This window comes from Hemiscyllium ocellatum, chromosome 18 (assembly GCF_020745735.1).
Source record: "Hemiscyllium ocellatum isolate sHemOce1 chromosome 18, sHemOce1.pat.X.cur, whole genome shotgun sequence".
Classification (NCBI taxonomy): domain Eukaryota; kingdom Metazoa; phylum Chordata; class Chondrichthyes; order Orectolobiformes; family Hemiscylliidae; genus Hemiscyllium; species Hemiscyllium ocellatum.
In genome coordinates, this window is record NC_083418.1 from 50,323,120 (window position 1) to 50,347,845 (window position 24,726).

The 24,726-nt window shown below is 40.4% G+C and overlaps 1 protein-coding gene across 2 annotated transcripts in view; it reads left to right on the plus strand.

The window, feature by feature from the left end:
* The first annotated feature begins 2,595 nt into the window (after positions 1-2,595).
* bet1l (Bet1 golgi vesicular membrane trafficking protein-like) overlaps positions 2,596-24,726 on the plus strand; it is a 28,166-nt gene continuing 6,035 nt past the window's right edge. The window contains exons 1-2 of one of the 2 annotated variants that reach the window (XM_060838528.1): positions 2,596-2,679; positions 23,924-24,015. In XM_060838528.1, the coding sequence (XP_060694511.1) occupies positions 2,661-2,679; positions 23,924-24,015 (111 nt within the window). In that variant the 5' untranslated portion in view covers positions 2,596-2,660. Of the gene's footprint in view, positions 2,680-2,699; positions 3,081-23,923; positions 24,016-24,726 lie in introns of those variants that run through there. The other variant, XM_060838527.1, reaches the window with a different exon arrangement.

Below are 24,726 nucleotides of genomic sequence, written 5' to 3' on the forward strand. Positions count from 1 at the left end.
CGGGAGTATCCGTTTTTGGCAAATACATTGTATAGGTTTCTTCTTTCTCTTTTTGCAGTTCTGGTGTGCTGCAGTGTGTTATGGCCTTTTTGAACAGTGTCTTGAGGCAACTTCTTTTGTGTGTGTTGGGGTGGTTGCTTTCGTAGTTCAGGACTTGGTCTGTGTGTGTGGCTTTCCTGTATACCTTTGTGGTGAATTCTCCGTTAGGTGTTCTCTGTACCATCACGTGAAAGGAAATCCAAAGGACTAGCCACACTACCATACATCAAAACATTTTTGAACTGACAGCCAGACTACTGCGACCACTAGGACTCATAACATCATACAAACCAACAGCCACTCTCAGATAACAACTCACCAGGACGAAGGACCCGATACCCAGCATGAACAAAACCAATGTAGCGTACAAAATCCCATGCAAGGACTGCACAAAACACTACATAGGACAAACAGGAAGACAGCTAATGATCTGCATCCATGAACACCAACTAGCCACGGAATGACATGACCACCTATCCTTAGTAGCCATACACTCAGATGACAAGCAACATGAGTTCGACTGGGACAACACTACTATTATAGGACAAGCCAAACAGAGAACAGCCAGGGAATTCCTAGAGGCATGGCATTCATCCACAGATTCAATTCAATCAATAAGCACATCGACCTGGATCCAAAATACCGGCCACTGCAGCCGACAGCTGGAACTGACAACCGGAAGCGGCAGATACAAATCACTATAAATGCCAGAGGAAACATCATAGAAGCCCTTCACAGAAGGCTCCCAAGCACTGAGGATGTCACCTAGACAGGGGATGAAACGTCTGCAACACAAATTCCCAGCTCGGCGAACAGAACCACAACAACGAGTACCCGAGCTACAAATCTTCTCACAAACTTTGAAATTGAGTACTGGAGTTGGGAGGTCATGTTGCAGATGTGCAAGACATTGGTTAGGCCACATTTGGTATATTGTGTGCAATTCTGGTCTTCCTCCTAATAGAAGGATGTTGTGAAAATTGAAAGGAAGGTTGGAAGATTTCAACTATAGGGAGACGCTGATAGGCTGAGACTTTTTTTTTCTGAAGCATCAGATGCAGAATGGTGACCTTATAGATTATAAATTCATGAGGAGCATGGATAGGGCAAATAGACAAAGTCTTTTCCCTTGGGTGTGGGAGCCCAGAACTAGAGGCCATAAGTTTAAGGTGAGAGGGAAAATATTTAAAAGTGACCCAAGGGTCAACTTTTTCATGCAGAGTGTGGAGCATGTGTGACATGAGCTATCAGAGGATGTGGTGGAGGCTGGTTCAATCACAACATGAAAAGGATGTCTGAATGGGTATATGAATAGGAAGTGTTTTAAGCAATATGGACCAAGTGCAGGCAAATGGGACTAGAATTATTTAAAATATCTGATTGGCATGGAAAAGTCGGTTTGAAGGGTCTGTTTTTGTGCTGTACATCTCTATGAACTATGACTGTATAACATGGATAGTTGGAATCTTTTTCCCTGATTGGTAATGTTAAATACTAGGAGCGTTGTTTTACGGAGAGAGAGGTAAAGACCCATTTTTCACCTGATTGATTGACAGTGCACCTCCCTCTCCCTGACTGATGGACCCATTTAAAAGACATTTGTATAGATAGATGAAGAGTAAAGATTTAGAGGGATATGGGCCAAATGCAGGCAAGAAGGACGAGTTTGGTTTGGTTGGCATGGTCTAGTTGGAATGAAGGGTCTGTTTATATGCTGTATGATTTTTTTTTCTTTTTTGCCCATAAATCCCCACACTATCGCAAAACAGCCCAAGTGTGTTTTTTCCCCCCAGCATCCATGTCGTGGAAAACACAGTGAAGAACAACGAGGCTGTATGATTCTTTGACAGTTGGACAGGCGTTCCCTGATTGATGGACACATAACCCCGCCTCTTCATGTTTGATGGACAGGTGGCCCCTCCTCAACCTGATTGATGGACACGTGGCCCCTCTCTGTCATTGATGGACAGGTAGCCCTGCCTCTCTCTGATGGACAGATGGCCCCGCCTCTCCCTGATTGACGGGACGGTGGCCCCCACCTCTCACTGTTTGATGGACAGTTGATCCCGCCTCTCCTGTGTTGATGGACAGTTGGCCCTAACGCTCTCATTTATGGACAAAGTTAAAAATCACACAACACCAGATTATAGTCCAACAGGTTTAATTGGAAGCACTAGCTTTCGGAGCGACGCTCCTTAGGAAGTGTCGCTCCGAAAGCTAGTGTGCTTCCAATTAAACTTGTTGGACTATAACCTGCTGTTGTGATTTTTAACTTTGTACACCCCAGCCCAACACCGGCATCTCCAAATCAATTATGGACAGTTGGCCTCTCTCTAATGGAAAGTTGGTCCCGCCACTCACTGATAGAAACTTGTTCCCGCCTTTCTCTCCCTGATTGACAGTTGGTCCCTCCCCTCCCTGAAGGACAGTTGGCCCCTCCTTTCCCTATTAGCAAATTAGTCCCGCCTCCCGGTTTGATCGACCATTGGCCCCGCCTCTCCCTTGTTGATGCACAGTTGACCCACCTCTTCCAGATCGATGGGCAGTTCGCTCCGTCTCTCCCGGGTGGTTGGGTATGTGGCCCCGCCCCTCTGTGAATCCCGGATGCTGCTGCCGCAAATATGGCGGAGAGGAACCGAGGTGAGAGAGTGGGTCAGAGAGTAATTCAATTCGTAGTCAGGTGTGAGGGAGACCGCGACTGGCACTAGGGGACACACTGAATGTTGTGAATATTATGAATGCAGGTTTGAGTTGACTGTGTAGATGTTGGGCTCGATATGTGGAGAAAGAGAGAATCCCGGATATTGAATAACCAACTGGACAGGTCCAGAAATTCGTGAAACTTGGATATTATTTACCAATACAGACATTGAGTACAACAGTGAATCACATTAAATGTTTCTAAAACACCGGTTAACTCCCAGGTGTAGTATTGTTTACCTCGGATATACTGCCAATCTTGATGCTTCACTTGAGCCTCCTCAGTTTAATCATTGGAACCCCCTGTACCCATCTCATTCATCCACCTGTCCTGCTTCACGGTAAATGGTCCACGTACTTTGCTTCAGCTACTCCTTTTGTTAATGAGTACCATGCTTTGTGTTGAGAAACTTCTGAGTTCACTTTTGTGTGTTTCTTGGTGACCATCTTATACTGTTACACAACAAAGAGGAAACAATTTCTCTGTGTTTATTTTGCTGAAAGCTTTCATAATTTTAAGGGTGTCTAGTTAGATCTTTTCAGGAAACAAAAGTATTTTGGCCTGTCAATACTTTGCTCATTGTATCTATGTAAATTTTCTCTACACATTCTGCTGTATCTCTACGAACTGTACTGAAAATACCAAATGCTGGAGATTCCAGTGGGTCAGTCAGTATCCATGGAGAGAGCAAGCTGACATTTCGAGTCTAGATGACTCAACATCAGAGCTCTGATGTTTGATTAGATTAGATTCCCTACAGTGTGGAAACAGACCCTTCGGCCCACCAAATCCACACTGACCCTCCGACTCAACATTAGCTTGCTGTCTTTCCATGGATGCTGTCTGACCCACTGATCTCAAGTATTTGTGGTTTTCAGTACAGGTTCCACCATCCGCAGTAATTTGCTCCTAGACTACCTGTACTGCTGATTGAAGGGCCAAAGGTGGCTTGCTCTCAAGTCCTATATTTGATACAGGTTTAGAGTAATTTAAACTCCTCTCCTTTTAAAATTCACCTCTCGTCAAGTAAAACATGGTGTTTAATTTATATATTTGTGATCTTGCCCATCTGTTGCCTGATATTTAGTTCTGAAGTAGGGTCATTGGACTCAACACACAAAGTCTGTTTTTCCTCCACACATGCTGCCAGACCTGCTGAGTTTTTCCAGCAATAGCTATTCCTAAATATTTAGTGTTTAATATATTGGTGTGTTGATAGCTTTGTTCCTTTACCACATGGATTAAATCCTCCCAAGTAAAAAATGATCACCCTGTTCTTCCTAGCAAAATATGCAACCTAACATTTATCTGTTGAACTTTATTTAGCCAATTTTTTTTCATTCTGCAAGTTTATTCGTATCCTGCAGTTTGCTGTAATCTCTCCACAACTGATTACTCTCCCTCTAAATGAAATGTATCATCTGTGAATTTAGATTTTTTTTTATTCCACAGTCTAAGTCACCAATGTACAATGTGAACAATAGTGATCCCAGGAATGATCCTTGTGAAACACCATTTCCCATCATCTGCCACTCCTTTACACCCATTCTGTACTTTCACGTTTTGCAGACAGCTAAGAATTAATTCTATCACTTGTCTCTGGACTCTCAATTTTCTGACTTTAGTAATAATCTTTTACAATAGATTAATATTGTCTCCTCTCCATTATTTTGCAGACTTCATAAGGTTGACAAACAAGGCTTTTCCTTTTGAAATCCATACTGACTATTCATTAGTTTATTTCTTATTTCTAGATGTCCTACTCTTTTATAGATATTCTACTATACTAAGAATTGCATTACTTTGCAAATATATATCACTCCAAACAGAGATGCTGTCCAGGTGTCATTGCTTATGAAGACAATCTGCTTCAGTATTTGAGGAGTTCAGTGGTGCATCAGCAAATATTCCCACTGCTAACCTAATGGTTGAGCAGCTAAAGATGTTTGGGAAACTAAAACAGAAATTGCTGGAGATTCTGAGGAAGGAACCCGAAACATTAACTTTGATTTTCTTGACAAATGCTGCCAGATCTGCTGAGCTTTTCCAGCAATTTCTGTTTTGTTTCTGATTTACAGCATCCACAGTTTTTCGGGGTTTTATTGGAGATGTTTGAGCCTAGGACCCTACAGTAAGAAGCTCCTTCAGAGTCAGAGATATACAGCATGGAAACTGGCCTTCAGTCCAACTCGTCCGTACTGATCAGATTTGCCTCTAAACCCTTCCTATTCATATTCCTATCCAGAAGCCTTTTAAATGTTGTAATTGTACCAGCCTCCACTACTTCCTCTGGCAGCTCATTCCATACGTGCACTTTGTGTGAAAAAGTTGTCCCTTTTAAACCTTTCCCCTCTAGATTTGGACCCCCCCCCCCCCCCCCCCCCCCCCCCTCCCCCAACCTAGGGAAAATACTTTGTTTATTTTCCCTATCCATGCCACTCATGATTTTACAAACCTCTATAAACATCAGTCTCCGATGCTTTAGGGAAAATAGCTCAAGTCTATTCAGCCTCTCCCTATAGCTCAAACCCTCTAACGTTGGCAACACCCTTTCAAAAGTTTCACAACATCCTTCCTATAGCAGGGAGACCAGAATTGCGATATATTTAGATTGAGTTACTTGAGTACCAGTGGCTATAGCCACCTGTGTGGATATGTCTCCAATCAGTGGAGAGATTTCTCCAATTCCCATTGATTCCAATTTTGCTAGGACTAATTCATATCTTATATGGTCAAGTGCTGCCTTGGTGTCAAGGGCAGTCAATCCCTGTCCCACTTATTTGGAGTTCGGTCTTTTCACCCATATTTGACTGTGATATGGTCCTAGACAAACTGAGTGTTAGTGTGGTGGTCGATTGCTGCTTGATAGCAACATGTCGATAAACCCTTCCATCATTTTGCTGATGATCGAGAGTAGACTGACAGATGCAGTAGTTAGCCTGATTTTGCTTTTTGTGGACAGACATACCTGTGCAATTGCCAGGTAGGTGCTTTTTTTCTTGCTGCTTGACTAGGGGCTACTTCTGGAGCACATCCTCACCACAGTTACTGGAATCTTTTCAGGGCCATTGAACCCTCTGGACATGATCACCCCTCTGCTTGCCTTACATGATCCAACACTGCAGAGCACCCCCCTCCATTCCTGACAGCCTGAAGTCGTTTCCCCGGACTGAACCTGTGATCTACCCTAAGTGTACACCACTTACCTGGCACCTTGCCACCCCACTCATGTGACACCCTAACTCCTTGACCAACTCCCACTCTAACTCTACACTTCACTTACATACTTACCCTTTCACTGCAGCCGTCATTCTGGCTGGAAATGCTGTGGAACATTTAAATGACCAAACTGACAACTGTAAAAGGGAGGGTGTTTTCCATGCTGATTCTCTTCACTCCTGGATTTGTGGGTTCTTGGATAGATTCATAACAAGAAACACCTGTCAAGGAACTTCCAGTATAGGAGACACCTAAAGTTAAGTGAGTAGGTTTTAATCTAATTCTAAATGGAAATATTGATTATGACCTGATTGGAACATCTGGGCCTTGACATCATTCATTACTTCATAACTTTGAATCAATCTGAAACTAGAAAAGTAATGGTTTTGGAGAATGGGACGTTTCTATCAGTGATGAGCATTGCTTTAGCTGCCATAAGCACTGACACATTAATTTTGATTTGACTTGTGGCTACACTGAGTTTACTTGCACATTGATCTATGAGCATTGTTGATGAGGGGTCACGGTGAAGGCAAATTTATTTTCTTTAAGGATCTTTGAAACTTTCTAAAAATGTAGTAGAAGCAGAATCTTTTGAATATTTTTAAGAGAGAAGTGAACTGGTTCTTGATAAGCATGGGCTGAAATGTTATCTGGGGTTAGTTGGAACATGGAATTGAGTTTACAATAAGATCAGCTAGGATTTTGTAAAATGGTGGAGAAGACTCAAGTGGCTAAATGTAATAGAATTGTAGTTGCTGCTTCAGAGACCTCTGTAGAAACTTTGCAAGTTAGATTGGAATGTCCAGTTATTGAACAGAATGCGTTTGCTGTTGCTCAGTGACATGGAGTAAATGTAATTACACACTGGGTAATTTTGTCTGTTGCTGTACTTGCATAATTTAATAAGGAGACAGTGATAATTAAACTTAGTTTCCTGCCATGAATGATGGGAGCATTGCAGATGGTGGCCCAACGGCAATGCAGATTTCTGATTTCATTATGGTCTGAAGGAAGATTACTTTTGATTATTACTCTTGCTTCTCTTTTGTTGATGCACAACATCCTATATACCAAGCATACTCCATATTTTCATAACACTCGCCTGAGGCAGCTTACAACTGTGTTAGTCTTGGCCTGTCGGTTTTGCAGCTGACACTCTTGTGTAAAGAAATTTTTCTTCATCTCGATCCTAAATTACCTACCCAGTATCCTGAGACCCTGACTGCTTTTCTAGATGCACACTCCCCTCCTTCCTCCAAAGCCAGGGAAAGCATTGTGCCTGTATCTAGTCTGTCTAGTTCTGTCCAAGCTCCACAAGTTTCAGTGAGATTCCATTTCATTCTTCTAAACTCCTGCGAATACAGGCCTAGTTGACTCAATCTTTTCTCATATCGTGATCCCACTATTACAACACTTAGTCTTATAAACATTTGCTCCATTCCCTCTGTGGCAAACCTATCCTTTCTTAGGTAAGAGTATCAAAATTACATACAGTATTTCAAATGTGGCATCACAAAGACGCTGTATGGCTGCAATAAGGCATCCTCACTAAAATCCTCTTGCAGTGAAGGCCAAATACACTTGACTTTCTAAATGTTTGCTGCAAACCTGCATGCTTAATTTAATTGACTAGTATGCAAGCATGTCTAGTGAATGTCTAGCAAGCATGACCAAAATGAATAATTTCATGACTAGCTACTACCATGTGCTGCCTACTTAACCTGTCTAAATCCTTTTTAAAACCTTACATCTTCCTCAGAATTCACAATTCCACCTAGTTTTGAGTTGTCAGCAAGCTTGAAAATATTACGTTTCATTCCCTTATTCATATTGTTGACATATGAAATAGTTGGGCCACTGATACTCTCATAAAACTAGGAGAAAGTGAGGACTGCAGATGCTGGAGACCAGAGTTGAATAGTGTGGTGCTGGAAAAACACAGCAGGCCAGGCAACATCTGAGGAGCAGGAGAATTGACGTTTCGGGCATAAAAAGGGCTTATGCCCAAAACGTCGATTCTCCTGCTCCTCAGATGCTGCCTGGTCTGCTGTGTTTTTCCAGCACCACACTTTTCAACACTGATACTCTGATGCCCCACTCCAAAAAAGACCCAAATATTCTTATTCTTGATTTCATATCTGCTAATCAGTTCTCAATCCATGCCAATTTCATGTACGTTAATTTTGAACAATAATCTCTGGAATTCCCTCCCAAATGTCTCCAGCTCCTTAAGATACTAATTAAAACCTCTTTGATGAATCTTTTGTCTATTTGGCCGTATGTCACCTTTTATTTGGTAGTGCTTCAGTGACAACAGTGTGGCTTTAATAGATGTATATTTTATCTTTTTGTTTAAATGAAGAGTGGTTGAGATAGAGGTACCAAGTAGTTTGTTCCAAACCAATAAATTAAACAGCTTGTGAGGCCTTGGGGTTTTTGAAGTTTGAACAACAGAAGTAGCATGATGGGGTGAGGTCAAGCTCCCACAGAACCCAGCATTTTAGTTTAGCTTTCAGAAGCTGTTAAGGTGTGGAATCTGCTATATACCTCCCCCTACTACAGCAAAACGCTTAAGTGCTGTGTCACTTTGAATTTTCTTTTGATGTTCTTTCCTCCTGGACAGGGAGAAATGTTGCATGTGAAACAATCTATTTTACTGAATTTTACTCTACCAAGGGCCTCCTTTATGGGATATTACTATCTTTGAACAGTTTATCAGTGGTAATTAACATGTATATTAGCTTAAATATTTTAAGAGTTAGTTACTCTTATTTTGTTTTTATTATTCTTATTTTCATTTATTCTTATTTTGGTTGTACTTTAAATATAGTGTAAGAATAAAGTGTGTTTTGCTTTAAACCTGGCAGTTTGATCAATTGTATGCATCTGAAACACTTACCTTTTAAAAATAAGAAAAAGTTGGGGACTATGCTATCTTCTCAATATAATTTGAGGTTGGTCGGATCCACTCCTGTGAAGTATTTGGGATAGTTTTAGAAATGGTAACGGTGCAATATAAATCTAATTTGCTATAATTATGTTTTTAAAAACTTTTACTATTAGCTTTGAAATTACTTGCAAGATTCTCTGTTTGTGTTCTCTCATGACTTTTGTTTCATCCTTCCGCTATCTTTGTAGTGCTCTTAGTCTATTCCATTTTTACTTACATAAATCTTTTACACTTAGTATCATCTTTATTAGTCCTACAAATTTATTTGGAAGCACCAGCTTTTGAACTGCTGTTCCTTCATCAGGTGGTTACCAGCGCTCCAAAAGCTAGTACTTCCAAATAAACCTGTTGGATTATAACCTGGTGTTGTGTGACTTTTAACTTTGTACACCCCAGTCCAACACCAGCATCGTCAAATCATTTGTTGGTCCTGTTTCCTTCACTACATGACTCAGCTTCTTCCTTTGAGTGGCATGTACTGGTTTTGAATTAGACCAAATATTTCTTAAGTGTCTTCCATTAATTGTATATTTATTCATTAACAGATCGGATCAGTTTGTGTGGTCAGTTTATTCCTCACCTTCAGAATTTGCAATTTAACTCTAGTTAATTTTCTTTGAGAGAAATTCAACATTAGGCCGTGTAATCTTAAAATAAGAGCAAGGCCTTTTAGGAATACTGTGGATAAACTGAAATTTTGGGGAGTTTAAGGTTGATATTTTTGTAGGTAAGTGTATTAAGGGTTTTGAAGAAAAAATGAGTGAATGAAGCTGAGTGACAAATTAGCCGTGACGTAATTGAATGTGGAAGTGCTGGTGTTGGATTGGGGTGGACAAAGTTTAAAAATCACACATCCAGGTTATAGTCCCACAGTTTACTTGGAAGTATTAACTTTCAGAGTGCTACTCCTTCATCAGGTAAAAGTTGAAGAAGCAGCGCTCCGAAAGCTAGAACTTCCAAATAAACCTGTGGGACTATAACCTGGTGTTGTGATTTTTAATGTAATTGAATGTGGAATAGGTTTGAGAGGGACTGAATGGCATCCTCCTATTTCTTGATCATGAGTGGTGCTGAATAATTCTTTCTTCACTCTGTAAGGTCCTGGGGAATGTACCTGAATAAAGAGACCCTGGAGTGCAGGTTCATCGTTCCTTGAAAGTGGAGTCGCAAGTAGATAAGATAATGAGGAAGGTGTTTTTAGTATGCTTTCCTTTATTGGTTAGTGCATTGAATATAGGAATTGGGAGGTCATGTTGCGCCTGTACAGAACATTGGTTAGACCACTAACTAATGTAGCTAGTGTCACAATTGTGGTGCAGTTTGGGAGATATAACTTCAATCCAAGTGTCCAATGCGTGATGATTACATAATAAATATAACAAATTGACATTCATTGATAATTAGTAAAATGATCAAATGACGTGTAGCCACATTTATTTGGGGTTCTGTTCGCCGAGCTGGAAGCTTTTGCTGCAAACGTTTTGTTCCCTGGCTAGGGAACATCATCAGTGCTATTGGAGCCTCCTGTGAAGCGCTGCTTTGATGTTTCTTCCGGTATTTATAGTGGTTTGTTCTTGCCGCTTCCGGGTGTCAGTTTCAGCTGTAGTAGTTTGTATGTGGGGTCCAGGTCGATGTGTCTGTTGATGAATGTTCTTGCTGCTTCCGGGTGTCAGTTTCAGCTGTAGTGGTTTGTATATGGGGTCCAGGTCTATGTGTCTGTTAATGGAGTTTGTGGATGAATGCCATGCCTCTAGGAATTCCCTGGCTGTTCTCTGTCTGGCTTGTCCTATGCTGGTAGTGTTTTCCCAGTCAAATTCATGTTCCTGGTTGTCTGAGTGTATGGCTACTAGGGATAGCTAGTCGTGTCGTTTTGAACACAGAAATAGAAAAAAAAACACACCGAATCATCAACGCCACACTCACAGGAATACGATTCACGAGAGAAGAGGAAAAGGATAGCCAACTCCCATTCCTAGACGTGTTAGTAGAGAGAACACCCAACGGAGAATTCACCACAAGGGTACACAGGAAACCAACACACACAGACCAAGTCCTAAACTATGAAAGTAACCACCCCAACACACACAAACGAAGCTGCATCAGGACACTATTCAAAAGAGCCACAACACACTGCAGTACACCAGAACTGCGAAAAGAGGAAGAGGAACACCTATACAAGGTATTCGCCAAAAACGGATACCCACGCAACTTCATCACCAGATGCCTAAGAGATAGACCACGGAACGAGGACAACCAAAAGGACTAGCCACACTACCATACGTCAGGAGCGTCTCAGAACTGACAGCTAGACTACTGCGACCCTTAGGACTCATAACAGCACACAAGCCAACTTCCACACTCAGACAACAACTCACTAGAATAAAGGACCCAATAGCCAGCATGAGCCAAACTAACGTAGTTTACAAAATACCATGCAAGGACTGCACAAAACACTATATAGGACAAACAGGAAGACAGCTAACAATCCGCATCCATGAACATCAGCTAGCCACAAAACGACACGACCAGCTATCCCTAGTAGCCATACACTCAGACAACCAGGAACATGAATTTGACTGGGAAAACACTACCATCATAGGACAAGCCAGACAGAGAACAGCCAGGGAATTCCTAGAGGCATGGCATTCATCCACAAACTCCATTAACAGACACATAGACCTGGACCCCATATACAAACCACTACAGCTGAAACTGACACCCGGAAGCGGCAAGAACAAACCACTATAAATACCGGAAGAAACATCAAAGCAGCGCTTCACAGGAGGCTCCAATAGCACTGGTGATGTTCCCTAGCCAGGGAACAAAACGTTTGCAGCAAAAACTTCCAGCTCGGCGAACAGAACCACAACAACGGACACCCGAGCTACAAATCTTCAACCAGACTTTAGACATTTATTTGGGTTTGTAGAGAATAGGTGGAGAGCTGAGATTTGATACCCCTGTAGTCTAGGGAAGTCTGAGGATTGGGGCTTTCATGGAAGGGGAGCCTGATGATTGGGAGCCTCCTCTCGAAGGAAAGCCTGTCTGTAACGAAGTTGAAAACATGTATGGTCACTGTAAGAAAGAAAGTGCTTCTCTGAATTTAAAGTACAGCCACAGCTGTCAGCTAAAGATCGGGCTACACCAAATGTAACAATTGGCTATTAAATGGATACCTGGGTTTTGGTTGTTGGCTGACAACAATTTGAATTTAACCAACAAGTTTAAATTATGCCCAGGATACCAGAAGCCAATGCCCATTTGAATTGTATTGTTTTGACACCTGGAAACCAATCAAATTATAAGAATTTAATGTGTCATGGGCAGTATAGAAACCTGGTACTTTGAAAATTTGACAGAGAGTGTGAGCAACTGCTGTAGAGCCGGAGAGCTAACTACCCATCTAACATCTTGTTTTCAAAGACTTTAGAAAACACTCTTAATCAAAGGTACCTTTTTGTGTGAAACCTACTCAGGAGATCAGCAGCCAGAAGATTGAAGGCAGCAGGGAAGACAGAGACTGTGTGGCCTTGAGATTAAGTTAATGTAATGTTTAGTAAGTGTGTTATTATAACAGCATATGTTTTATAGAGTTGAGATCAAATATTTAGCTAAGAAACGGAGGTCTTGGATTTGTGAATAGTTGTTTTGTGTTCACTGTTAGAGTTAAGAAAATAAATTGTTATTTTTCTTTAAATAGTGCAATTTAGTAGTTCTCTGTCACTCATATTTTAACAGATTACGAGGCGGGACGAGCTTTTCTAGTTGTTTGGTTTGATTAACAGAGAGGTTTGACTTCCACGTTGTAACATGTGTAAAGGGGGAGGTCAAGTATTGAAGCCCTATGTTGGTTTTTGCCTGATATCAAGTTGTAATATTTATTATATCAGGTGAATCTCTGGACAGATCTCAAATGTTTTTCTGGGCGTTGGAAAAACAATCCTGACAAAGTGACTGCATTTGCTCTGAGCTGTTCCTCTGGATTGTTGAAGTAGGACATACAGTCCATGATATAACCGTGGATTCTTTCAGGGAAGTCTTTGGTGAGTTGTTGTGATATGACCCTCAGGAACTCCATGTATTTTAGTGTTGGTTCCTCTAAATACTTCACAATCACTGAGACAGCCTTGACTGAAATAATAAGAGGGATGACTGAATGCAGTGTGGAGTTGCAAGACCTAGAAACCTCTTTGCTGTTTCCATCTAGCTGCAGTAACAAGCGAACTAGGTTCAAATGGATTTGTCGACACAAGTAGGATTTGGGATCTCTGGTTCCACACTTGGCTAAGCTCCCCAACACACTAAATGCTTCAGCCCTTATTTTATCGCTGGTAAATTCAAAGAATGGTTGTACCGCAGTAAGGATTTTGATTAAAAAGGGTTTGATAGTACTGGTTTTTAACAGATTCAAGTGTTTATCCAGGCAGGAGAGGACCTCAAACATCAGCACCTCATTGTTATGTTCCCTGGATCCCATCATAGAAATGATTGAATATAGCACTTGGCGAGAGTATTTTTCAATGCATTGAGGAGCTCCAGTTGTGATGTTGTCTAGCCCCTTGATACACAATAACTGGAGAACTGGAGAAGAATTGGGTAGCCATTGAAGCAATCTGTTCATCAGGGTATCAGTGAGCTGCAGCTGCAAAACCAGTGATGATCTTAAAAGCTCTCCAAAGAATGCAGCCACAGTAATTTTCTGACACTCTTGTAGGCTGGGCATGAATTCTGCTAGTTCATCTATAATCCTAGTCAAACTGGTATCAGTGTAACTGGCCATTGTTTTGACAAGCAAGACTATCCCCATTACTGATTTGTGGATATCCATCATAAGGTTCCAACCTCCATTTTCTCTCAAGCAGTTTAGCACTTGTTGTTTTCCTGTCCGATCCAGCAAGTCCATTAGAGTCTCTGCACATTTCATACACATGTCCCCACTTCTTGGTGTTTGAGACTCAACTACAAATTCAAACTGCCTTGCTTCAGAATCAGGAGCAAGAACTTTAGGTAGATAAACATTAATCGAGGAATTGAGGTGGATTAATAGAGTGCTGAATAACTTTGGAAACAATTGGATTACAGCCTGTGCTGATGCAGGTGTGTTTATTATCTGGTATAAAGCACAAGTAACAGCCAGTGATTCAGCATTTGGATAAAGTGCCACATTCTCATAAATGGGATAGGTTTTCTTTTCCCCAGTTGGTAACTGTTTGTTCAGTGTGTCTAAAAGTAGTTGAATTGTAATTGGTGCACAATCTGTGTCCTCAGCTAGTGATCTCCATATTTCAGTGGTGTTCATATCTAAAGGGACAGGATATGTGAGGAGACATGATACAACTGCTGCTGTGTTTTGCTTGGCTAGAATAGCAATGCTCCGCAGAACTGAAAGTTTTACCTCTTTGCAACGAATTAACTGCAGTTGACTCCTCAACACTTCAAGTAATTCAGGTACCTGATTCTGGAGTTCATTGCCATGTTTTTTAATGATGGTTTTAATGAGGATAGCAGCTGCACTGGAACATCTAGGCTGTTGATCAGATAGTCCCTTAAAGGCCATGAGCAATAGGTTGCCCAGCTGTTCATGGGGCGTACACTTTGAAATAACCTCTGTGATCTGGAAGCAAGTTTGCAGGAGGACTGAAGTATCCGGATTAGCTAACGCTTGTCTGACTGATTTCAGAACCTCTAGCTGCTCTTTATTCTGATCCAGATTTGTGCCTCCATAGGATAACTGAATGCTGAAGATGGTGTACAAACAATCAATGACAATCTGCCCAATAGAAATCAACGGGTCCGCACAGCGTGGCATTATCTGTCCAATCAAAGTACCCATGTTAATTAATGAACATGCATCAAGCTTCTCTATATATTTCAGCAGTACTAAGATCATGTCCATAGCTCTCTCTCGTTCATAGTCCTTTGTTGAAATGATCCATTCCTCAAATTGTTGAAACATGGCCTGAAGACCTTCAGATGACAGGTCCTGAAGTAATATTTCCTTCAGAAGTTCTTGCAAGACTGTGATGGTTTGGATATAAAGTGTTGTACTATCTTTGCTGCTAGCCATGTCTTTGTCCTTATCTAGTTCTAAAGGGAGAATGCTGAAAGTACTAGTCAGGCAGGTATGGATTAGTTGGGAAGTTAGGATATCAGTTTGGTTTGATTCAGTGTGCAGTTGTATAAGATGTAGACAGGCGATCATGGCTAACTTTCGAACAGGACTGTGTAGCAGCTCTTGTGGTTCCTCCTGTATAAGATTCTGCATGTACATTAGCAGCTCTCTCTTTCTGATAAAGTTGAAAGGAACACTGTGATAATTTGAGTGTAGTGATTTGGCTATCATTATTACGGCTTTTATTATGCTGAGCTTTAGTGTAAGATCCCTGGGTTTGGCCTTTATTCTATACCCACTTGTAATAAATTCACTGATAGCTGATAGAATGTGAGACTCTATTCTGGACAGTAGTTCTTCTGGTGCATAGAGTGCCATGTTCCCATAGCACAGGACTAATGTGCTCTTAGCTTGATCCAGATCCACATCAGGCTTGTCATTGTTAATATGGAAAAAACTGTTAGTACTCATAATTCTGTTAGAATTGGCAAATTCCTCCAGACTGCTGAGGGTGTCATTGAAATGGGTCATGGCACAGAAACCGATGGCAATGGCTGCCCCCTCTCTCTCTGCATTCTCATTGTGCTGCACGCTCAGTAACATTTGGTGAAGTTCCTCCTTTATATTGCATTTGCGAACCTGACTGAGCACTATCCCAAGAGCTTTATAGAGAAAGCCCTTCTCCTGTGGAGAACGATCATGGGTGTCAATCTGTTGATACATTTCGTCACAGAGCTGACTTGTCCATTCATCATCATCAATGATATTCAACGTTTTTGACAGGAACAACAATAGTTTCTCTTCCCATTCCTGCTCATGTAGACGCTCTTTTAAATGACCTTGTAATTGGTCAACTAATGATGGGAGCTCCTCATCCCACCAGCTTGCTGTTGCTGGATGAATATTAAAATTTAGGACTTGCAATAGTCTCAGTGCTGCAGCTGCTCTGCTTCTTCCTTGATTTGGGCAACAAGACACAAGGAGGAGCCGGGCCAGCAGTGCCTGGGCTCTAGGGACATTGGTATTCCCACTGTAAATAAGGGAAAACCTTTCACCAATACCTTGTGGTCTCTTCTTCCCCAGATGTGCTAAACAGTTACAGATTGTTGTTAGAGCTTTGGTATATTGGGTCATTGTGACACATTCCAATAAGAATGGCCAGAGAGCATCCTCCATCTTCACAGTATTTGTGATCATAAACATCACTGTTTCACACACTGTGGCCAGGTCTTCATCTGTTACTTGCTCTTCTTGGTGGTTGATTAGTTCTGAGGTGGCTGAATCAATGGAAGCAGCACACTGTCGGATGAGGAATTCTACTGTTGCCTTTCCTTCTTCTGGCTCAAGGTAACCATGCTGGGCCATGGCACATATTACTTGGGCAATTAACTTCTTCTCATGATTAGTGCAATTCATCTGGAGCATTGGTTTAATAGCAGCAACAATCTTAACTTGCTTCCTCTCTAAGTGCAAGGAGACTGAACTGATGAGATGCCTCAGCACAGTGAGCGTTCCCACTCTAATTTGTTGTTCTGTATTCTCTAACTTGAGTAAGAGGAAGTCAACTAGTGAATCTGCATAAATTGGGGCTAGAACTGTGAAACAGCGAAGGATTTCTGTGTGGTTCTTTGTGATATGATGATTATTTGCCCCTACCGAGAGGCATATTTGCTGATGGAGATTATTAAGCAGATTATCCAGCTGTGTTTTCAACCCAGGATGTCCCATTTCCATAGCAGCATCCAGCAACCGGCATAGACACTCTGTAATGGAAAAGTGCCCAGGTTGTTTCTTGTAGAGAGAGAGGATGGCTGGAATCATCTTGGGAAGTTCTTTCTCAAATTTGTCCTTGGGTAACAGAGAGCTAACATATCCCAAAGCTTCCACTACTTGGATGTTCAGTTTAGAAGGCTCCTTCTGAAGCCACACCTTGAAGAATGTGCTATAAACAGTGCTAATCTCCGAGTAGAAAGAGTCTTTTGTCACTGTCAGGTCTGAGGTTTTCTCAGTATTTTCCAGGTAGAGCAGAATGCTCTTACTAAAACTTCCCAGTGCTGCAGCAAATACAACTTTCAACTCCTCCTGTTTAACTCCGAAAAGAACTGGAATCATTGTCCCTATAATAGATTTCAGAAAAGGCATCATGACCAGCGTGTTTTCTGTTGAAATTTTGGTCAAAGTTTTCACCATGTATGCATTTGGAACATTCCCTTCCTTTAAATTCTCCATTGTCAATTGGAGAACTTGATCCATAAACCTGAAACTCATGGTAACTAGGAGATTGCTTGCAGCTTCCTGGCTGTCAGCTTGACTTCCTGTTAATTTAGTAATCCATAGTGCAGCCAACGAGAGAATTTTTTGTGCTAGGTCTTCACTAATTTGTTCAAGTGTTTTTTTGGTAATCATTGTCATGGTGTCGAAAATTACAGCCCCCTGTAGACCTGTCAATGTGCTGTGATGAGACAAATAGTCATGACAGACAGTTAACACCTTCTCTGGGTGGTGACATCCCAGAACGTATAGACTATTCAGTATTTTCTTCCGAGAATCCTCATCTTCCTCAGCAGTCATCTTTATGAGGCTTGCTGAGAATAATTCCACATTGCGATGCATTTTTGAAATCTTGACACAGACTGAAAGTCAAAAAGATAGAATTGCTCAGTTCAGTATTTTAAAGCTTACTAATGTGTCCTCAGTATAGATGAGATTTGAAATGCTAAACCTTCTCAAACACCCAAAGCTACTCAGTCCAGCATTTTGTTCTATGATCTATCCAATCTTCCTTGATTTGAGGAAATCTTGAATTGTGTTTTGTAGGTAATTGCCAATTAATTGTTCATTAATTTGATCTGATTTGAGATGTATTTGAAAACTCTCTCAGTTTTTGGCTAACAGTCTTTTTCTTAATTGATTAATGATGCTACTCTGCAGTATTTTCAATCCTCCTCAAAGTGGTCTTCGAAGTTTGATTCAATTTGAAGAACACTTGTATTTTCGCTCTCTGTAAATGACTCACATTTACAAATACACATTATATACCACTTTGTTGTGTTTTGTCAGGAATCTGTGTTGTCATGGTTTCCTTGTGAAGCCAGATTATGTCATCCTTTGGTTGTGATGTTGATCTGGGTTGTATGCCCATTGGAGGCTCAGTCATGAGATGCAGACTATTTGACAAGGTAGTCAACCCTACATAGAGCCCATATTGGATTGCAATGCTTATACGTATCATGTTGTGCCTAACCCTTGAAGTATTCATACCAAAGCATGACACCATGGAAGAGACAAATCTAAAGTTCCCTAAAATTCAGATGTTTGCATGGCATGGAATTCAAAATCAAAGATTTGATCTACCTGACTTTTCATATTTCCACATTCTCGCTAATAATTCCATCCCTTAGCAATAAGGGACCTTTACTTGGGTAGTAAAGTGTCAAAGACAGTGGAGTTTGTTTGAAGCATGTAAAGCACTTTGGCTGAAGCATTGTAAGTTGCTGTACAAATGTAAGTCTTTCTTTTGTATTAGTGGGCTGTGAAACAAGAGATTCCACTTTACACAATAAGCTGGACATTCTAATGTAGCAGCACCTTCTGATATGCTGATATAGTTCAATCCCTGGAAAAACATAAAATGATAGAAACGGTTCACTCCAATTCTTATCTGTTTGACTATTACATCACAATTTTGTCTCAGTCTCCACATTTATAAGAACATAAGTGGGAGCAGGAAATTCAACCCCACAAGCCTGCAGAGCCATTCAATACGATCACTCCACTTCCCTGCCTGCTATCCATTAAACCCAATACTAATTTACTAATTAAAAATCTGTGTATCTCTTTAAATGTACTCAATGTCCTGGCATCCAGTGCATTCTGGGGTAGTGAATTCCACAGATTCACAACCCCATTGAGAGAAATAATTTCTCCTCATCTTGGTTTTAAATCTGCTACCTTAACTAACTATGACCTCCATTCTAGATTGCCACATGAGGAAACATCTTTACAAGCCAACTTTGTCAGTCCTTTAGCATCTTCTGTGCTTCAATTAGATCTCTTCTCGCTCTTCTAAACTGTAGAGCCTATAGGCTTAAGTTGCTTTATCTCTCATAAGCCTCATCTGAACTATCTCCACAGTAACTCCATCTCTCTTCAAGTAAGCAGACCAAAACTGGATGCAGTCTCCAGGTGCTGTCTCACTAATGTCTTGTACAATTACAGCAACCCACTTTTATATGCTCTTCCTTCAGCAATAGTGGAAAATTCCATTTGCCTTCCTTACTACCTGCTGTGCCTACGTACTAATTTTCTGTAATTCATGCATAAGGTCAGTGAGATCCATCTGCACTGAAGCACACTGAAGTTTCTCTCCATTTAAATAATAAATTGCCTTTCTATTCCCTATATTCTTGACACATAATTCTTACAGACTTTTCATGTGTATATAATGCAGTTTTCTTGACTAAACTGAATTTGAACTCATTCCTATCTGTTGAGGCGAGCTACATTTATGAAATAAATTCACTTGTTCCATACTGCCTCTGAAAGTAGCAGTATGTTACCCAATCCCTCTGAGATTCAGGGATAGCTGATTAATAGTAATTTTATTTTAAATTTGTTTCCTTTGCCTGAATTCACTTTTCTTTGAAATTCCTATCTCCTCATCACCACCTTCAGGCTCTGCTTTGTTCATTTTAACATCTAAGCTCCACCTGTGTTCTCCTCACTATTGTCCATGTGATAATTCCAAGGATGTAAATGTGTCCAATCTTATGTCAGTAAAGTGAAGGTGATTGAGCCAAAGACACTATCTTCTCATCTTGAACTGAACAATAATGTTGCTTTGTGATTTTCCTGTTGCAGGGTTAATAGTTTTCATTAATAAAGGACTATTCCATTTAGTGTGGTCAATGAAACATTAACCATGTGTAACTTTTAAATGTCAATCTCAATTGAATAATATGAGTAGTACAGCAATTTATTTAAATGCTCTCTTTTGTTGGCATGATTATTGCATGAGTATAGCTACACTAACTTGTCAGTATCTTGCTTAAGCATCTATTTATATGCAAGGAGGTTCAGCAGTATTAGAGAACATGACTTAATATGCTATAATCTACAGAACTATGGACATACTGAAAAGTGAGATAAAGCTGGGTGGCTCATTTTCTTTGTACCGCAGACTTGATAGACCAAATAACTTATTTCTGTATGATTCTATGACTTAGGAGCAGGAGTAGACCACTTTCACTTAATAAGACGGTGGCTGATCTGATTGTAGTCTCAATTCCACTTTCCTGTCTGTCCCTTCGTAAACCTTGACTCCTTTATCTATCTAAGGTCTATCTAATGCAGCATTGAATAAGTTTATTGATCCTGGCGAAAAGAATGCCACAAGCTAATGACTTTCTGATGGTAGAAGAATTTCCTCATCTTCATCTTAACAGCAAGATTCTTATTTTTAAACAATGTTCCCTGGTTCTACTGTCTTCTGGTATCTATCCTATCAACTTCTCTTTTTATGTTCAGTAATTTTTAAAAAGATCTTTCAGTCATGGGATGTGGGTGTCACTGGCTAGGCCATTGCCTATAATATAATCATAATAATCGAACTGAGTAATTTGAGACATGACATGGTTAATGTAGAGAACCTAGGAGGAAAAGATGTCTTTGAACTTATTTTTTCCACTGCTAATGTTTAGTCTGCTGTAATCTCATTAATAAAGGTTGATCACTGTGATTAGTCAATAACCGTTATAGTTGGATGATAAGACTGTATCAGTGTAGATAGTGAACTGGGTGGACCCTGGGATTTTTTTGATCTGGCAATTCCCAAGGACATAGAAGCTAAAGTCAACTATTTAGTTAAAAAGGACACAATATAATTGAAGTTTACAGATTGACTAGTAAATCAGAACTTGGTCAATTAGGTTTCTTTGCCTTGTTCTCCATTGTGGACTATGGAGAAAACTAAGACCAATTGTGGTAGAAGGAGCTACAGCAGTGTGAATGGCTACGTTTCTGGTCCTGGATGATTCTAAATTCTTTTCTATCATTTGAAGTTTGACCAGCTGCATTAAAACACTTTCTTAAGAAGATATTCATTTCCTTATAGGCTATTTGTTTTCTGAGGTAATCATACTTGTGATTTGCAGCTGTTTCCTCCTTATACAGTCATAATTATACAGCATGGAAACAGACCCTTTAGTCCAACTTGTCTGCGCCAAAATATTCTAAACTGATCTAGTCCCATTTGCTAACATTTGGCCCATATTCCTTTAAATCCTTCCTATCGTACCTACGTCCACCATCACCTCACAGTTTGTTCCATATATGCACCACCCTCTGTGTGAAAATGTTGCCCCTCAGGTCCCTTTTAAATCTTTCCCCTCTCACCATAAACCTATGCCATCTAGTTTTAGATTCCCCTACCCTGGGAAAAAGACCTTGGCTATTCATGCTATCTATACCCCTCATGATTTTTTTAAAACATTTATATGTTCACCCCTCTGTAATAAGATGTTGTTCCATCCTGCAGAAAGAAAATCAGATGATGCAGTTATAACAATTTTTTGGACAATATGTTGGTCATTGCCCTGTGGTGGGTCAGTTGTTAATCTCATTGAACTGTATCCCACTCAGTGTGCACCAAGAGAGCAGATTTTGGTTCGTGCAGATTTGATTTTCGTATGGCTGTTGTCTCCTTGCTATAAACACTTTCTATGTAAGTTGAATTGCGACTTGTATGCAAGCATTGGTATTTAATAGTATCATACAAAACAGAAGTGCCTATGATCATACCAGTCTGAAGATACCCAATCTCATCTGCTCTTGGACTCTAAGCAGGCCTGGTTTCTACGTGGATGGGTGACCTCTTGGAAACAACAGGGGCAATACGATTTGGGGTCTTGTGAAGCATTGGTAATGTCCCTACTTTGGGCCAGAAAGTCTATGTTCCAAATTCCCTCCAGAGCTGTGTCACAACATGTCTGAATAAGTTGATTAAAAATATCTACAAAACAGGAGAAGGTTATTTACATTGTGGCACCCACTCTTGTCAAAATTAAGATGAGTAAGGCAACAATCCTGCTCTTTATGTCTGTAGTTGAGAAAATGAGAAATCCCCTTGGCCATCGTTACTAGAATCCCTAATGTTTTTCTTTGTTCCAGTTTCTTTAATTTCAGCTGAATTACATTTTTAATGTTATGGCATGGATTGTTCTGATTATCGTTGTTAGCTTCTGCATCATTAACTAGATCTCTTGTTTAACATTATTTTTGCTAATTATTCACTTGGGTATTTCTTAAGTAATGAACCTATTGAGAATTGCATGTATTCAGATATCCATTAATGGTGACTTAATAGATGGATAATGAAGTACTTTATTATCCTTCAAGGAACCTTAAGAGGACATGCTGATAGGGTGAGATAATGTAAAGTGAGAAAAGGTTCATATGGAGCATGAATACAGGTACAGATCAGTGGCATTAGACATGTCTATTGACTGTATATTGTGTGTAATTAATAAGTGATACAAGATTTGAAATAGAAATTGCCATGCTGGGAGCTACTTCTGTCGACTTCCAGCATGTTAAAGTAACAAATTGGTAAAACATGGCTACCATTTAGTGGAAAAGCAGTCTGAATGTACAATGCATGATTAGTAAGTTTGCTGATGACACTAAAATAGGCGATATCGTGGACAGTGAGGAAGGTTACCAGAAATTACAGCAGGACCATGATCAGCTGGGGAAGGGGGCCAGGAAATTTGCAAATGGTACTTAATATAGGTAAGTGTAAGTCTTGCATTTTGGAAAGCCAAATCAAGCTAGGAGTTTCATGGTGAATGGTAAGGCCTTAAGGAATGTAGTGGAACAGAGGGATCTCTGAGTTCAGGTTCACAGTTCTCTAAAAGTGGAGTCACAGGTAGACAGGACAGTGAAGAAGGCTTTTGGCACACTGGCCTTCATCAATCAGGGCATTGAGTATAGAAGTTGGGAAGTTATGTTGCAGTTATACAGGATATTGATGAGGCTGCACTTGGAGTATTATGTTCTGTTTTGGTGTCTTTGTTATAGGAAGGATGTTATTAAACTGGAAAGAGTGCAGAAGGAATTTACAAGCATGTTGCCAGGACTGAATGGTCTGTGTCATAGGGAGAGGTTGGACGAGCTAGAACTTTTTTCTTTAGAGCATAGGCGACTGAGGGGGAACCTTTTATAGAGGTGTATAAGATCATGGATAGGGTGAATTCACTCAGCCTTTTTCCCAATCGAGGGAAATTTAGGACAACAGGGCAACAATTTAAGAGTAGGGAAAGAATAAAAGAGAACCTGAGGATAGTATGCATATGGAATAAGCTGCCAGCGGAAGTGTTTGAGACGGGTACATTAGCACCTTTTAAGAGGCATTTGAACAAATACATGGATAGGAAAGGATTAGAAGGATATAGGCCAAGTTTAGAGAAATCGAGTTAGTGTGTGTGGGTGTTTTGGTTGGCATGGACCAATTAGGGTGAAAGGACTTGTCTCTGTGCTGTAGGACTCTGATTCTATGAATTACCTACACCAAAGCAGGAAATGATCAGTTTTTGTATGATTCTAATAAACGCCAGTTTAGATATAGCTTCCCTCTCCTCAGGACCTCCGAAATTGCTTTATAGCCAATAAATTACTTCAAAAGATGGTCAGTGTTTGCAGCAAGCCTTGCAATCCATTAACACAGCAAGGTAATAGGGGAAGAAGTGAGAAAAATGACTGACTGACTAAATTGTGGCTGAAGGATCAGTGTTAACTTGGGGTCAACATTGAGGGATTACCTGGGACTCCAAATTCCATCTTCCATCTGCAGTCTGGATTTGTATGTTTGCCATTTATATGTTTATTTCTTTGTTTCTTCCAGGCCTCGGTTCAGGTGCAGTGGACCAAATGCTTGATGCAGAAAACAAACGAATGACCGATAATTTGTCCAGTAAGGTGTCCCGGCTCAAATCGGTTTGTCACATTTTAATTTCTAATGTTTTTAATGCCTCATCTAGAAATCATCAGTGATATTGAATTGCTGCTCTTCCCTTGCAGTCTAGGTCCCACAAACCGGCATCAGTTTTAAGAGTAGAGGGGAAAGGTCTTGATATGAAATTGTGATGCTAAATGAGCAAACTTTTTGTTTGGTGGAGTTCCTTCAGACCTGTTTTTAAAATGCAGCAGTATGATAATTCAGAAAACTCATGAATTTCAATTGAGAAAACTAATGAGTGTCTGGGAACAAGATTAGTTAACTCGTCTAAAACTTGTAATAACGATTATTCATAAATTTATTTGATTAAGAAATGATGTGTTTGAGTATAGAGTGTAACTGATGAATTCTCCTGTTGTTTTAATGGATGTATGTTCAGCCAAAAGAAAGAGTTTACAGGTTAGGTTGATGACGTTCCATGTGTGATGTTGGTTTGGGTCTTGTTTCAAAATACTGTATATAAAGTCACTTGGGGAGATGGATGAAAAATTTAGCTTTGTGTCCTGTTCGTCTGTCATGAAGACATTTTGTCCTCCTCAGATGTCAACCTCCTGCTTAATGGAAATCTCTTGTGTCTAAGTCTGTCCAAAGTTATTTTCCCATGTCTTGGTATCCAACCTGCAAGCTTTGAGATTCACTTTCATATGACAGGGCGACCCCCGTATCCACGTGCCTGGTTACCACGGTTT